General features: G+C 38.1%; 1 protein-coding gene across 1 annotated transcript; it reads left to right on the top strand.

Moving 5' to 3' along the window:
* Positions 1-315: 315 nt before the first annotated feature.
* LOC123602530 (putative olfactory receptor 52P1) lies at positions 316-1,411 on the top strand. Its single transcript, XM_045487016.1, has one exon. It carries the CDS (start codon positions 397-399, stop codon positions 1,372-1,374), a length of 978 nt encoding a protein of 325 aa, XP_045342972.1. The 5' UTR covers positions 316-396; the 3' UTR covers positions 1,375-1,411.
* The last annotated feature ends 11,992 nt before the right edge of the window (positions 1,412-13,403 follow it).

A 13,403-nucleotide genomic window follows, 5' to 3' on the forward strand; every position in this document is an offset into this window, starting at 1 on the left:
GGTTTTGAATACTCTGTCACAGTGGTTGGTATTTCTATCCACGTTTGCCGCACAGGCTTCAAGTGACATTCTCTAAATGGATACACATTCAACATTACACATAATAATTTTTGTGAAAATGATGTCTTGTGTGAATAATGATTCAGTTCATCATGAATAACACATTCAAAATGAAATATGTATTTGTCAGATGTTACACCACATTATTATAACTCTAACATGACAGCATTCTACTATACTACATGACATATGTTAGCTTGATTCCAGAATCCTTTTTGAGTGTCTACACATTCCACCTTTTTAGTTTTCCATTTTGAAAACATTGACTCTTTTGGAATTTGAGGCTCATGAAGTTTTTTTTATTGTTCTTCTCAGGTATTTCCCCAAAGAATCACCATGACCGTTTGCAATGCGTCCCTGGGTCACCCACCTTTCTTCATTCTCCAAGGCATTCCTGGGATGGAGGACAAGCACAGATGGATCTCTGTCCCCTTCTCTTCCATGTACTTCATCACCATCCTTGGGAACTGCACCATCATCTTCACCATCTGCACCGAGCGCTCCCTGCACAAGCCCATGTTCCTGCTCCTCTGCATGTTGGCCCTCACAGACCTGGGCATGTCCACTACCACCATTCCTAAGGTGCTGTGCATCTTCTGGTTTGGCCAGAGTGAGATCAGCTATGTGGGCTGCCTGGTCCAAATGTTCTTCATCCACTCCATATCAGCGTTGCAGTCAGCCATCCTGATGACCATGGCCTTTGACCGCTATGTAGCCATCTGTGAACCTCTGCGTTATGCCACCATCCTTTCCAATAGTCGCATTGGGCTCATTGGCCTGGTGAGTTTAGTGAGAGCCATCCTTTTCATTCTGCCCATGCCGGTCCTCCTCCAGAAGATGCCCTTTCGTGTAAATCACGTCATCCCCACCACCTACTGTGAGCACATGGCTGTGGTGAAGATGGTGTGTGTGGACACCACAGTCAACAGGATATATGGTCTGGTGGTGGCCTTGTTGGTTGCTGGGCTGGACATCTCAGCTATTGCTTCATCGTACGTGCTTATCATCCGGGCTGTACTGCGACTGTCTTCTAAGGAAGCCCACCACAAAGCAGTCAACACCTGCACCACACACATTTGTGTCATGCTTATCTCATACACTCCCTCGCTGTTCTCTTTTCTCACTCACCGCTTTGGTAGGGGAATTGCACCCCATGTGCACACCATTCTTGGGAACCTCTACTTCCTTGTTCCTCCAATGCTCAATCCTATTATTTATGCAGTGAAAACCAAAGAGTTTCGGGACAAATTGACCAAATACGGGTGCTGGAAGAAGGACCCTGTAACCATAAACCATGGCCAGAAGCCTGTCTGATCATCCAGCAGTAGTGGGTATGAGGAAAAAACGTTTAGTGGAGGCAGTTCCTGGGAGTATTGACTAGTGATGAGATATGTCATATTGGGCAGATTGACTGCCCCACTCTTGGACAGAGAGGCTATGTCACAGGAGACCTCCTTGCTCTCAGTAACTCTAAAGGTCTAAAGGAAGAATCGTTCCCTATGAAGTTAAAATAATGACATATTCTCTCCTTTCTTGACATGCCAGTTGGGAAAATTAAATTGATCATGTTTTTAAAAGCACTTTCAACAAAACACACAAAGAGTGCATAGAAAATAAGTTAGGATGCTTCCATATGGAGACAACATTGAGCAAAAATAACTGGCCCACCACTTTACCATGTAAGAGCAAGAATTATGTGGGTGTGAGCATGCATTTGTATTTGTTTGCTTCAGGGGAAACGGGGGGTGGAGATTGGGGGCAATGAGAAAGGACAAGGAAGAGTAAATTAATATTTACAGTCACTGCTTTATTTTCTCCGCTAGTTCACCTTACGTTTGGGTAAGAGACTGGTTATTTCCATGAAGAACAAAGGAATATGCACAGGAGACCTGAGCTGCCAGTCTCAGACAGCTCTCAGAGGAAAAGGAAAAAGGAGAAGCTCCTGACCGTAAAGGTTTACAAGCATTGGACCTAATTTCCTACTTGTAGAAACTCCCAGAGTCAACTGTTCTGCTCCTCCGAATGAATTCACTGTTTGACAAGATTCTCCCAGAAAGAAAATGTCTGAGAATGCCCTGCAAATAGTTATAGCTACAAAAATCGATTTTATACTGGAAACCTTTGAATGCAGACCTCTGTAAGGCAATTTCTATGGGTGCCCAGGAGGACGTCCTGAACAGGTACTCATGGCAGCTGTGGAGTTCAGGTCTTGTGCCCACGTGTGGGAATTCATTAATTCAGAGGATATCGTTTCTCGTTCTAGAAGGTTATTGTAGATATAATGGCGAATAGTGTAAATTTCATGAAGCTGAAACCAGAAAGATTCTAGTGTTGTTCATCATATTGTATAACTAATATATGAGGCAGAATTCAGTAAAAATGATGCCTATGGTTACAGCCACATGACCACTATTTAAGTGAGTCTCTTACAATAGTTTACCAGGAGGGAAAGAAATGAACCTTCTCCAGAGTGTCGTGCCTGCGGTAAGAAATAATAACAAATGTTTCCAGTATGCTGAACCGTTGGATACCAAGGGCTAGGACATTTCAGAACTTGAAATAAAGGGCACAGGCTTGAGGCGGAAAAAAAATGAGGATTGAACAGGAAGTGCCTTTTCTATGAATGGAAGAAATAGGAGCAGTAGGTTTGAGGAAGAGTCCTGCCTGTCTGGTTAGAGGACCAAGGTCAGATAGTTAATCCTCCACAGAACATAGACAAAATTCAAACCAAAACTAAATGACTCAGCACAATGTCTTATGATTAGTATTGTAACTGACAAATAAGTAGCAGAGAGTGAACAGGTCTGAGGGGCCCATTAGCCTGGGGAGCTGTGGTAGTAGGAGGCTTCGTTTTTGCTGGGTTCTGAGATTGATTTTCTTCAGATTTGAATGGATGTGAGGTATAGAAAGGTGTCTACATGATGTAACATTTTCCTTTTGTGTTTTGGTGAAATGTTCTGTAAACATGAAAAGACTTTTTTTAGTTTATTTATTTATTTATTGAAAGAGAGAGAGAGGAGAGAGAGAGAGAGAGAGAGAGAGAGAGAGAGAATCCCAAGCAGGGTCTACATTCTCAGAACAGAGCTTGATGTGGAACTCAGTCTCATGAACTGTGAGATCATGACGTGAGCCAAAATTAAGGTTTGTCTGCTTAACCAAGTTAGACACTCAGGTTCCCTGAGTGGTCTCTTTAATGAAATAATAGGCTAAAAATTTACTAACACCTTAACACAAGACATCTTGGGAGAATTTACAGGGGACACTGGCAGCAGCAGCTGAAAATAGGAAAACTTGGGGAACTGGAAGTCAGAGAAGCCACCAGAAGGATGCCTGAATGTGTCTGCCTTTCTCACTGGGCTGTTTTCCTTTTTCACAAATGTATTAATTTATGGTTGATTGTTTTTACTGAAGGATGACCTTGATTTGTCTCTTGTGGACTTGCTGTAAGTGGGACAGAGACACACATGTTAATTGCCTAGTTTTCTTTTCACATCTATAGAATGATACCTAGTCATGAAAAACTAGAAAAATGTTTATACGTTTGATATGTTAGTTAAGTATAAAGCATTTTCTTCTTTCTATCAGGCATTTGGAATTTGAATATAGGCCACTTCACTTAACTATCCTTATCTCAAGTTTTAGAGAACATGAGGTTTGAGATGTCCTGTCAAATAAATAAATTATAAATATTTGTATGAATGATTATATAATGGTTTTATGAATAAAGTGTATCTCAGAAACTATGAGGGAGGCAATATCTCTGAGTGGAGTCTCAGATATTGGGGCAGAAAAATTTTCAGCATTGGGGAAGGTAACCCTGGTGTCCCCAGGAAGGAGGACCTATGATAAAAGCTTGCATATTGGAGTTTATTTAGAAAAGTGATCACAGGGACTGGGTGCACAAAACAGGTGGAGTAAAATGAAGAAAGAAGAAAAAACAGTACAGGGATTTTCTATCCAGTTGTACAGGGCTAGCACAGACTGGTTTCCACCCTGTGTGGACCAGTTGAAGAGCCTTAGAAAATGCATTTCAGAATTGTCCTCCCTGAGAGAGAAGATTCTGCCCAGTGGCTCCTGTGGGGTGCCTGTCCTCAACCCCTTTCCTTCTGGGTTGTGTACCCATGACAGCATAGCTGGTGGCTGGGTGTCCCATGCCATGAGTTGGGGAAGCCCATGGCAAGGACCTCCAGGTACTGAGTATGACCTGATGTCCACTATCTGATTACACCTGCCTGGAACTGGTCACAGCACCAGTGCCTGAATTGAAAGTGTGGCCCAGGGCATTAGGAAGTGGCATGGGGATTACCTACTGAAACAGTCCACATGACAGAGGCCTCACAGTAGGCTGTGGGCTTGTTTTGAGATTAACAGGGAGCTCATACCTTGAGCCCATCCAACAGAATTATGATTTTAATTTTCTAACTTTTCATAACAAAATTTTCTATCTTTATTATGATAATTCAGTGTCCACAATTATAGCTAACTCAGGTAACCTTGGCAGATATTGTCTAAAAATATTCTCGGGGTGCCTGGGTAGCTCAGTCAGTTAAGCATCTGACTTCAGCTCAGGTCCTGATCTTGCGGTCACGAGTTCCATCCCCATGTAGGGCTCTGCACTGACAGCTCAGAGCCTGGAGCCTGCTTCGGATTCTGTGTTTCCCTCTCTCTCTCTGCCCTTCCCCCACACATGCTCACTCACGCGTGCTCTCTCTCTCTCTTTCAAAAATAAATAAGCATTAAAAAAATAAATAATAAAGATATTCTCAAATGTATGTTAACTAAATGGAATTAAAATAAAAACTTAAAAATGAATAAAATAAAATATAAAAATATTAAAAATATTTAAAAGAGCTCCTAGAAAGAGCTCCTATAGATGTGCATGGTTCTCCTTAATCCTTATTTTTCTCTTAGTTTTCTTTTTCACATAGAAGTGAATGAGAATATTATTTATGTTTGGTACTGTATTTTCTGTTGTTGCTGCTAAAATAATACATGCACTTGGAAAGTAATCAAATGTGGTAGGATATACAAAAATCGTTTTTCTACTTCTACGTGATCTCAGTCCATGAAGTCAACCCCTTACACATGTATTAGGTGTACTCATAATTGTCTTATATATTTAAAATAACGCATATAAACAAACATGTGGGTATAAGTCCCTCTCTCACAATTTGTACTCTCCTATCCATATTCCTAGACATTTATTTGGCTTTGATCTTTTACTTGCAACATTTTTTTTTTCTTAATTTCTCCCTGTTGCCAGTTATGAATTCTCTTTCCTGTTCTTTGACATGGGCCAAGGGACATGTTCTTTCTTTTCTTTTATTTTTATTACTATTTTTAAAGTTTATTTATTTATTTTGAGAGATAGAGAGGGAGAAAGAGACAGAGAGAGAGGGAGGGAGAGAGAGAATGAGTAGGGGAGGGGCAGAGAGAGAGAGGGAGACAGAATCCCAAGCAGGCTGCATGCTCTCAGCACAGAGCCTGTCGTGAGGCTCGAACCCACCAACTTAAACTCATGACCTGAGCCTAGACCAAGAGTCAGACGCTCAACCAACCAAGCCACCCAGGCTCCCCGTATTTTCTTTTTTGACTCATTCAGTCCTGGATGTTTCTCCTTTATTTCTTTGGTAAATCACACTTTCTTCCCCATGGGCAGTCTTCTCCAGTGCAAATGTAACAAAACAGACCTAGGAGAAGTGAAAAATAGAGACAAATGAAGCTGGTGGTGTCCCTCCCTTTGCTCACTATGTCCCCAAGTCACTGTCTTGTAGTTCTGGGAAAGAGCATGTTTCTTCTCTCACTGCAGACTCCTTTTCCTAAAGTGCTTTCTACATTTTCCTTTGGTTGTGAACACTTCCCATGTTGAGCTCATGCTCCATTTTGATAAAAGTGAAAGCACCACTACAACCCTCTCCTGAGTGTGCACAAGAGTGGACACTGGGGGGAACTTGGTGGTATTCTTTTCTTCTTATCTGTAGTGCCAAATGTGGCTTTGTGAGCTTATTTAGTTTGTATTTTTAAATAGTTTCTTTCTGCTTGTGTGATACAAAATTCGGTACTCTGAGGCTGAAAATGCTTTTTCCAAACATACCTACTATCAGTGTTTAAAATGGGTTTTCAGGAGTGTTTTTTTCTTCCTCTACTTAAAATACCACTGCTTTGAGGTTCTGTTCTTAAAACTTCAGTCATGTGGGTGTTTTAATAGACCAATACACCTGAGAATATGCTAGCATCTTTACAACTTCTTAGCTTTATTGAATTCACATCGGCAAACCAAAGATACTTATTCACTATCCTTTGTTGCATTTTGCCTTAGTGTTTTTAAAATATCACGTTCTTGGGTCTTGGAGTCTTACATACCAGTAACTGTATCAAACATGTCAATACTCGATTCTGTGGCAATGATGTCTGTATATATATATATATATATATAGAGAGAGAGAGAGAGAGAGAGAAAGAGATTTAGACATTTATATGTATGTGCACACAGATACACACACACACACACACACACACACACGTGTGTGTGTTTAAATTTGAGACATTAATAGCTTGAATATGTGCCACCAACTGAGGGTCTTGTGTTCCTGTTGTCAGTTCTTCAGCTTTTGACAGATACTGACTGCTTGCGTGTTTATTTAAACTAAGAAAGCTCAATGACAAAAAAAAAGTGCTTTTACTGTTTTAGGGATTATTAGGAAGTTCTTAGCGCTTATATGTTATCGTTCTATGGAAGAAGCTACGGATTTGATACTTTGTCAAATGTGTACAGGACAAAGGACAGACATTGAGTATTTAAATATTCATTCAAATAGTTAATAAAAGAATGGAAATACAGTCAAGCAGGTCATGCAAAACCATGCTGACTGCAATGGAAGGAAACTGCATCCGACCTCAGTAGATTTCGATGGGAACTGTGGGCTGTTGGTACCCATCATGTGTAGCAGAGCTGTCTCAGAAGTGGTCTGATTCCAGGGAAGTTCCACTTTGGATTACAGAGCTACCTGCCTAGAATTTGGTGAGAGAAAGTTTAAGCAATGTTTTTCAGGTGACAAGTAAATGATTTCAATTTGAATCAAGTCTTCCTTTGATCCCATTTTATTGAATGGTCTGCCAAAGGGTCTGCCAATTTCTTAAATCCAATATTTAGGGCAAATTCAATAAATTGTGGATTTAGATATTCTAAAAGGTTATTTTAAAATTATTTTAATAGCACAAACATTATGAGCTCAATAACTCAATTATTCTTCCAATTCATGCACATGGAATGTCTTTCCATTTTTTGTGTCATCCTCAATTTCTTTCACCAATGTTTTATAACTTTTGGAGTACAGGTCTTTAATCTCCTTGGTCAGGTTTATTCCAAGGTATTTTATTATTTTTGGTGCAACTGTAAATGGGATTGTTTTCTTAAATTCTTTTTCTGCTGCTGCATTATTTGTGTATAGAAATGCAACAGATTTCTATAACGTTAATTTTGTAGCCTATGACCTTACTGAATTCATTTGTCAGACTATTTTATTTTTTCTTTTCTTTTTTTTCTTTTTATATGTTTTTAAATTTTTAGTTAGTTAATATACAGTACAATATTAGTTTTAGGAGTAGAATTCAGTGGCTCATCACTTACATACAAAACACAGTGCTCATCGCAAGTGCTTCCTTAATACTCATCACCCATGTAGCCCATCTCCCACCTACCTCCTTTCATCAACCCATAGTTTTTTCTCCATCATTAAGAGTCTCTTGTGGTTTGTTTCTCTCTCTTATCTTTTCCCCCTTTTCCATGTGTTCATCTATTTTGTTTCTTACATTTTACATATGAGTGAAATTATATGGAATTTGTCTTTCTCTGATTGACTTATTTCACTTAGCATAATTCATTCTAACTCCATCCACGTCATTGCGAATGGCAAGATTTCATTCTTTTGATGGCTGAGTAATATTCTATTATATATAATGGAATATTATATATATGCATATATATGTGTGCATATATATATATATATATATATCCATAGAGAGAGATTGGCTATTGTTGATAATGCTACTATAAACACTGGGGTGCTTGTACCCCTTCAAATATGTAATGTTGTATCCTTTGGGTAAATACTTAGTAGTGCAATTCCTGGATGATAGGGTAGTTCTAGTTTTCGTTTCTTGCAGAACCTCTATACTGTTCTCCAGAGTGGCTGCACCAGTTTGCATTCCCACCAGCAGTGCAAGAGGGTTCCCCTTTCTCTGCATTCTCACCAATACCTGTTGTTTCTTGTGTTGTTAATTTTAGCCATTCTGACTGGTGTAAAGTGGTATCTCATTGTGGTTTCAATTTGTTTTTCCCCGATGACGAGTGATGTTGAGCATTTTTCATGTGTCTGTTGGCCATCTGGATGTCTTCTTTGGAAAAGTGTCTATTCATATCTTCTGCCCATTTCTTAACTGGGTTATTTTTTGGGTATTGAGTTTGATAAGTTCTTTATAGATTTTTGATAGTAACCCTTTATCTGATATGTTATTTGAAAATATCTTCTCCCATTCTGTAGACTGTCTTTTAGTTTTGTCGATTGTTTCCTTCCCTGTGCAGAAGTTTTTATCTTGAGGAGGTCTTTATAGTTGATGTTTGCTTTTGTTTCTTTTGCTTTCCTTGATGTGTCTAATAGGAAGTTGCTACCACCAAGGTCAAAGAGATGGCTCCTTCTGTTCTGTAGGATTTTGATCATTTTCTGTCTTAAATTCATGTCTTTCATCCATTTTGAATTTATTTTTCTGTACACTGTAAGAAAGTGGTGCAGTTTCATTCTTCTCCATGTCACCATCCAGTTTTCCCAATACCATTTGTTGAAGAAACAGTTTTTTCTCTATTGGATATTTTTTCCTGCTTTGTTGAAGATGCGTTGACCATTTCTGGGTTTTCTATTCTGTTCCATTGATCTATGTGTCTGTTTTTATGCCAGTACTATACTGTCTTGGTGATTACATCTTTGTAATATAGCTTAACATTCGGAATCTTGATGCTTCCAGTTTCCTTTTTTTTTTTCAGGATTGCTTTGGGCGTTCGGGATCTTTTGTGGTTCCATACAAATTTTAGAATTATTTGTTCTAGGTCTGTGAAAAATCTTGGTGGTATTTTGATAGGGATTGCATTAAATGTATAGATTGTTTTGGGAAGTATAGACATTAAGCAATGTCTTAACGTCTTAAGCAATTAGAATTGTTCTTCTAATCCATGAGCATGAAATGTTTTTCCTTTTTTTTGTGACCTCTTTAATTTCTTTCATAAGTGTTCTATAGTTTTCAGAGTAAACCTCTTTAGTTAGGTTGATTCTTAGGTATCTTTACAGAATTTTTACAGAACTTTTGGATCTTATCTCAGGTAAGAATTCTAAAATTCTTTTGAAGTGAGAACAATTGGGTGAACTTCACGTCCCCTCTAAAAAGGAGGGTCTGTGGGGCACCTGTGTGGCTCAGTCAGTAAAGCATCAGACTTGGCTAAGGTCATGATCTCATTGTTCATGAGTTCGAGCCCTGCATTGGGCTTTGTGCTGACAGCTCAGAGGCTGGAGCCTACTTCGGATTCTGTGTCTCCCTCTCTCTCTGCTCCTTCCCTGCTCATGTCTCTCTCTCTCTCTCTTTCTCTCTCTCTCTAAAAAATAAATAAACATTAAAAAAATAAATAAATAAAAAGGAGGGTCTGTGAGTCCTCAAGACTGGACTTCAGTAAGTTAAGAATGATGAATCTGACCTCACTCATAAGGATCTCTCAAGGTGAGATGGCTCCAGGAAGAGATGCCTCTTTTACTCTTTTCTCTTTTGCTATGGGCATAATCTCAATCTATGGCCCAGTCACTCCCAGAAATCTCCCTTGGTTTACTCACTTGTAAACCCCTGATCTATGGCTTTCTTCTATTCCCATGGCACGCTTCACTTAGAGACTTCATACTCTGGGCCTGACCGGTCATAATTTAAAGCACACAAAATAGACTGAGATGGCTAAGTTTTATAATTCAACTAAAGGATGTGGCCAATCAATAAAGCAGGAAGACAGCTTTATATAAGAATATTAATAACAACATTATAATTATAAATAATTGTAAACCAACTAAATATTCAGCAAAGAAGAATCAATGAATAAAGTATAATATCTGCATTCAAATAATAATAACTAATTGTGGTATCTTCACTCATTAAAATGTATATGTCCCATAGTACCTCTATTGAGTAATAATAAATATACAATTTTAGAAGTAATAAGTACTTCACCAGACCTACATGCAAAACATGAGTGTATCTCATAAATATAACGTTGAGAAAAATAAAGATTTGTAAACTGGCATGGCATAACACCATTTACAAAGAGCTTAAAAATATATGTTCCAAAAATATATGTTACAATGTTATTCATTAAATTAGGATTCACATTTATGTGGTAAAAATATTTTTAAGAAGTATAAAATGTTGAAGGAGTTATAATGATACAATTCATCTTTCAAAGATAAAAAAAACTCCACAAGTAAACTACTTGCCCCACAAGTAAAGAGCCCCAAGTCTCTTACTCTTTTTGTAACATTTATTATTTTTTAAATTAATTAATTAATTAATTAAATGTTTAATTTACATCCAAGTTAGCGTATAGTGCAACAATGATTTCGGCAGTAGATTCTTTAATGCCCATCCCCCCTTCTACAACCCCTCAGTAACCCTCTGTTTGTTCTCTATATTTGAGAGGCTCTTATGTGTTGTTCCCCTCCCTGTTTTTATATTATTTTTGCTTCCTTTCTTTTATGTTCATCTGTTTTGTATCTTAAATTCCTCATATAAGTAAAGTCATATGGTATTTGTCTTTCTCTGACTAATTTTGCTTAGCATAATTCACTCTAGTTCCATCCACATAGTTGCAAATGGCAAGATTTCATTCTTTTTGATTGCCAAGTAATACTCCATTATATATATAGATATATATATATCACATCTTTATCCATTCTTCCATCGATGGACATTTGGACTTTTTCCATACTTTGGCTCTTGTTGATAGTGCTGCTATAAACATTGGAGGGCATGTGCCCCTTCAAAACAGCACACCTGTATCCCTTAGATAAATACCTAGTACTGCAATTGTTGGGTTGTAGGGTAGTTCTATTTTTAATTTTTTGAGGAAACTCCATCTTGTTTTCCAGAGAGGCTGCACCAGTTTGCATTCTCACCAGCAGTGCAAAAGAGATCCTCTTTCTCCACATCCTCACCAACATCTGCTGTTGCCTGAGTTGTTAATGTTCGCCATTCTGACAGGTGTGAGGTGGTATCTCATTGTGGTTTTGATTTGTATTTCCCTGATGATGAGTGACGTTGAGAATTTTTTCATGTGTCTGTTGCCCATCTGGATGTCTTCTTTGGAAAACTGTCTATTCATTTCTTTTGCCCATTTCTTCACTGGATTATTTGTTTTTTGGTTGTTGAGTTTGATAAGTTTGATAAGTTCTTTATAGATTTTGGATACTAACCCTTTATCTGATATGTCATTTGCAATATCTTCTCCAATGCTGTCAGTTGCCTTTTAGTTTTGTTGATTGTTTCTTTTGCTGTGCAGAAGCTTTTTATTTTAATGAGGTCCCCAAAGTTCCTTTTTGCCTTTGTTTCCCTTGCTTCCAGAGACGTGTTGAGTAAGAAGTTGCTGTGGTCAAAGTCAAAGAGGTTTTTACCTGCTTTCTCCTCTAGGATTTTGATGGATTCTTGTCTTGCATTTAGGTCTTTTATCCATTTTGAGTTTATTTTTGTGTATGGTGTGAGAAAGTGGTCTAGGTTCATTCTTCCGCATGTTGCTGTCCAGTTTTCCCAGCACCACTTGCTGAAGAGACTACCTTTATTCCACTGGATATTCTTTCATGCTTTGTCGGAGATTAGTTGGCCATACATTTGTGGGTCCATTTCTGGATTCTCTACTCTGTTCCATTGATCTGAGTGTCTGTTTGTGTTGCCATGTAACATTTCTTAATCTATATTGTGAATATATGGATACATCCTATATTATTCTGTATAACCTTTCTGTTTCTAACAGATGAAAATAAGAGTAACCCATATTATCATTGACAGGCTTGAAAATATCATGAGTTATATGAAATATACAGAGTTATTTCTATATAGTTATATTATCTATAATCCATATTTTCTCCATGGTTTGGAGATACTGTCTTTATTATGTAACTTATGGTATATGGACTTAGGCATTTGTATTGATGCTATTCTGCTCAAATAATCTGCCTGTGCCTGTACCATACCTTTTTTATGGTATGGTGCCTGTACCATAAATTATTTAAAGTAGAACCATGTTATGATACATTTTAATATCTAGTAGGACAATAGTCCCTGTGTTATATCATTATTATTTTCAGATATTTGTTATTCCAGTTGGATTTCAGAATTATTTTGTCAAGATTACAAGGAAAGTGAATAATTGAAATTTGTTTGGATTGGCACTGATTTATGAATTCATTTGAAGGAGAAGGCATAGCCTTCAAATATAGTTCTGTTTTTGGTTTTTATGACACTAGAAAACAAAACCATGTAAGATCTCATAAATTATGACACATAATTAGTTCATATTTAAAATAAATTATTTTGTTTGCTTATTCACTAACTTATTCATTTATTTGACTCTTCTAATCTGCCCACTAATGCCAAGCATGATGCTAGTGACTGGGATACAGGATTTTGGAAGAAATCAGACCAGGGCTATTCTCCCTGGGTAGTGTGCTTATCCAAAGACCAAGATTAAAAGTTGTGAAAGAGAGGTCAAGGATGCAGTACTATGTCAGCACTTGATAGGACTTTGGGGACACTCTACAAGAAGAGATTCTTTAGAGGTTCTATGCAGGGAATTCACCGGACCATGGATGTAAAAGTGAGAAAGCAAGGCTAGGAAGAAAGGATTCTTTCTGGTTGCTACCTGTCATTGTCATCCATCAGGATCTCGCTGGGACAGAGAAGAAAGAATGACTGATGCAGGATTCTTATGTGGTACCAGAGCACAGCTCTCTGCAGGGAAAGCTGTGTGGATATGACTATGATCAGGTACCCCGGTGCTTGTCCACATTTGTTGATGATTCTTTCTGTTGATGTATTGATTGTTCCAGGCTCTTCATTCTGCCACTCCTTCCCTCAGCCCCTGCTTTACTCCTGCTGACACCTGACTTTGACCAAGTTTCCCTACAGGGCTAGGCTAAGGCAGAACTTGCACTACAATTTAGATATCTCAATTTAAAATTCTATTTTAATGTTTATTTATTTTTGAGGGAGACAGAGAAAAATTGCATGAGCAGGGGAGGGGCAGAGAGAGAGGGAGACACAGA

The sequence above is a fragment of the Leopardus geoffroyi genome, chromosome D1 (genome assembly GCF_018350155.1).
Source record: "Leopardus geoffroyi isolate Oge1 chromosome D1, O.geoffroyi_Oge1_pat1.0, whole genome shotgun sequence".
NCBI lineage: Eukaryota > Metazoa > Chordata > Mammalia > Carnivora > Felidae > Leopardus > Leopardus geoffroyi.

Excerpts from the sequence above, each read along its gene's own strand:
- LOC123602530 (XM_045487016.1), top strand. The coding sequence starts at position 397 with ATGACCGTTTGCAATGCGTCCCTGGGTCACCCACCTTTCTTCATTCTC.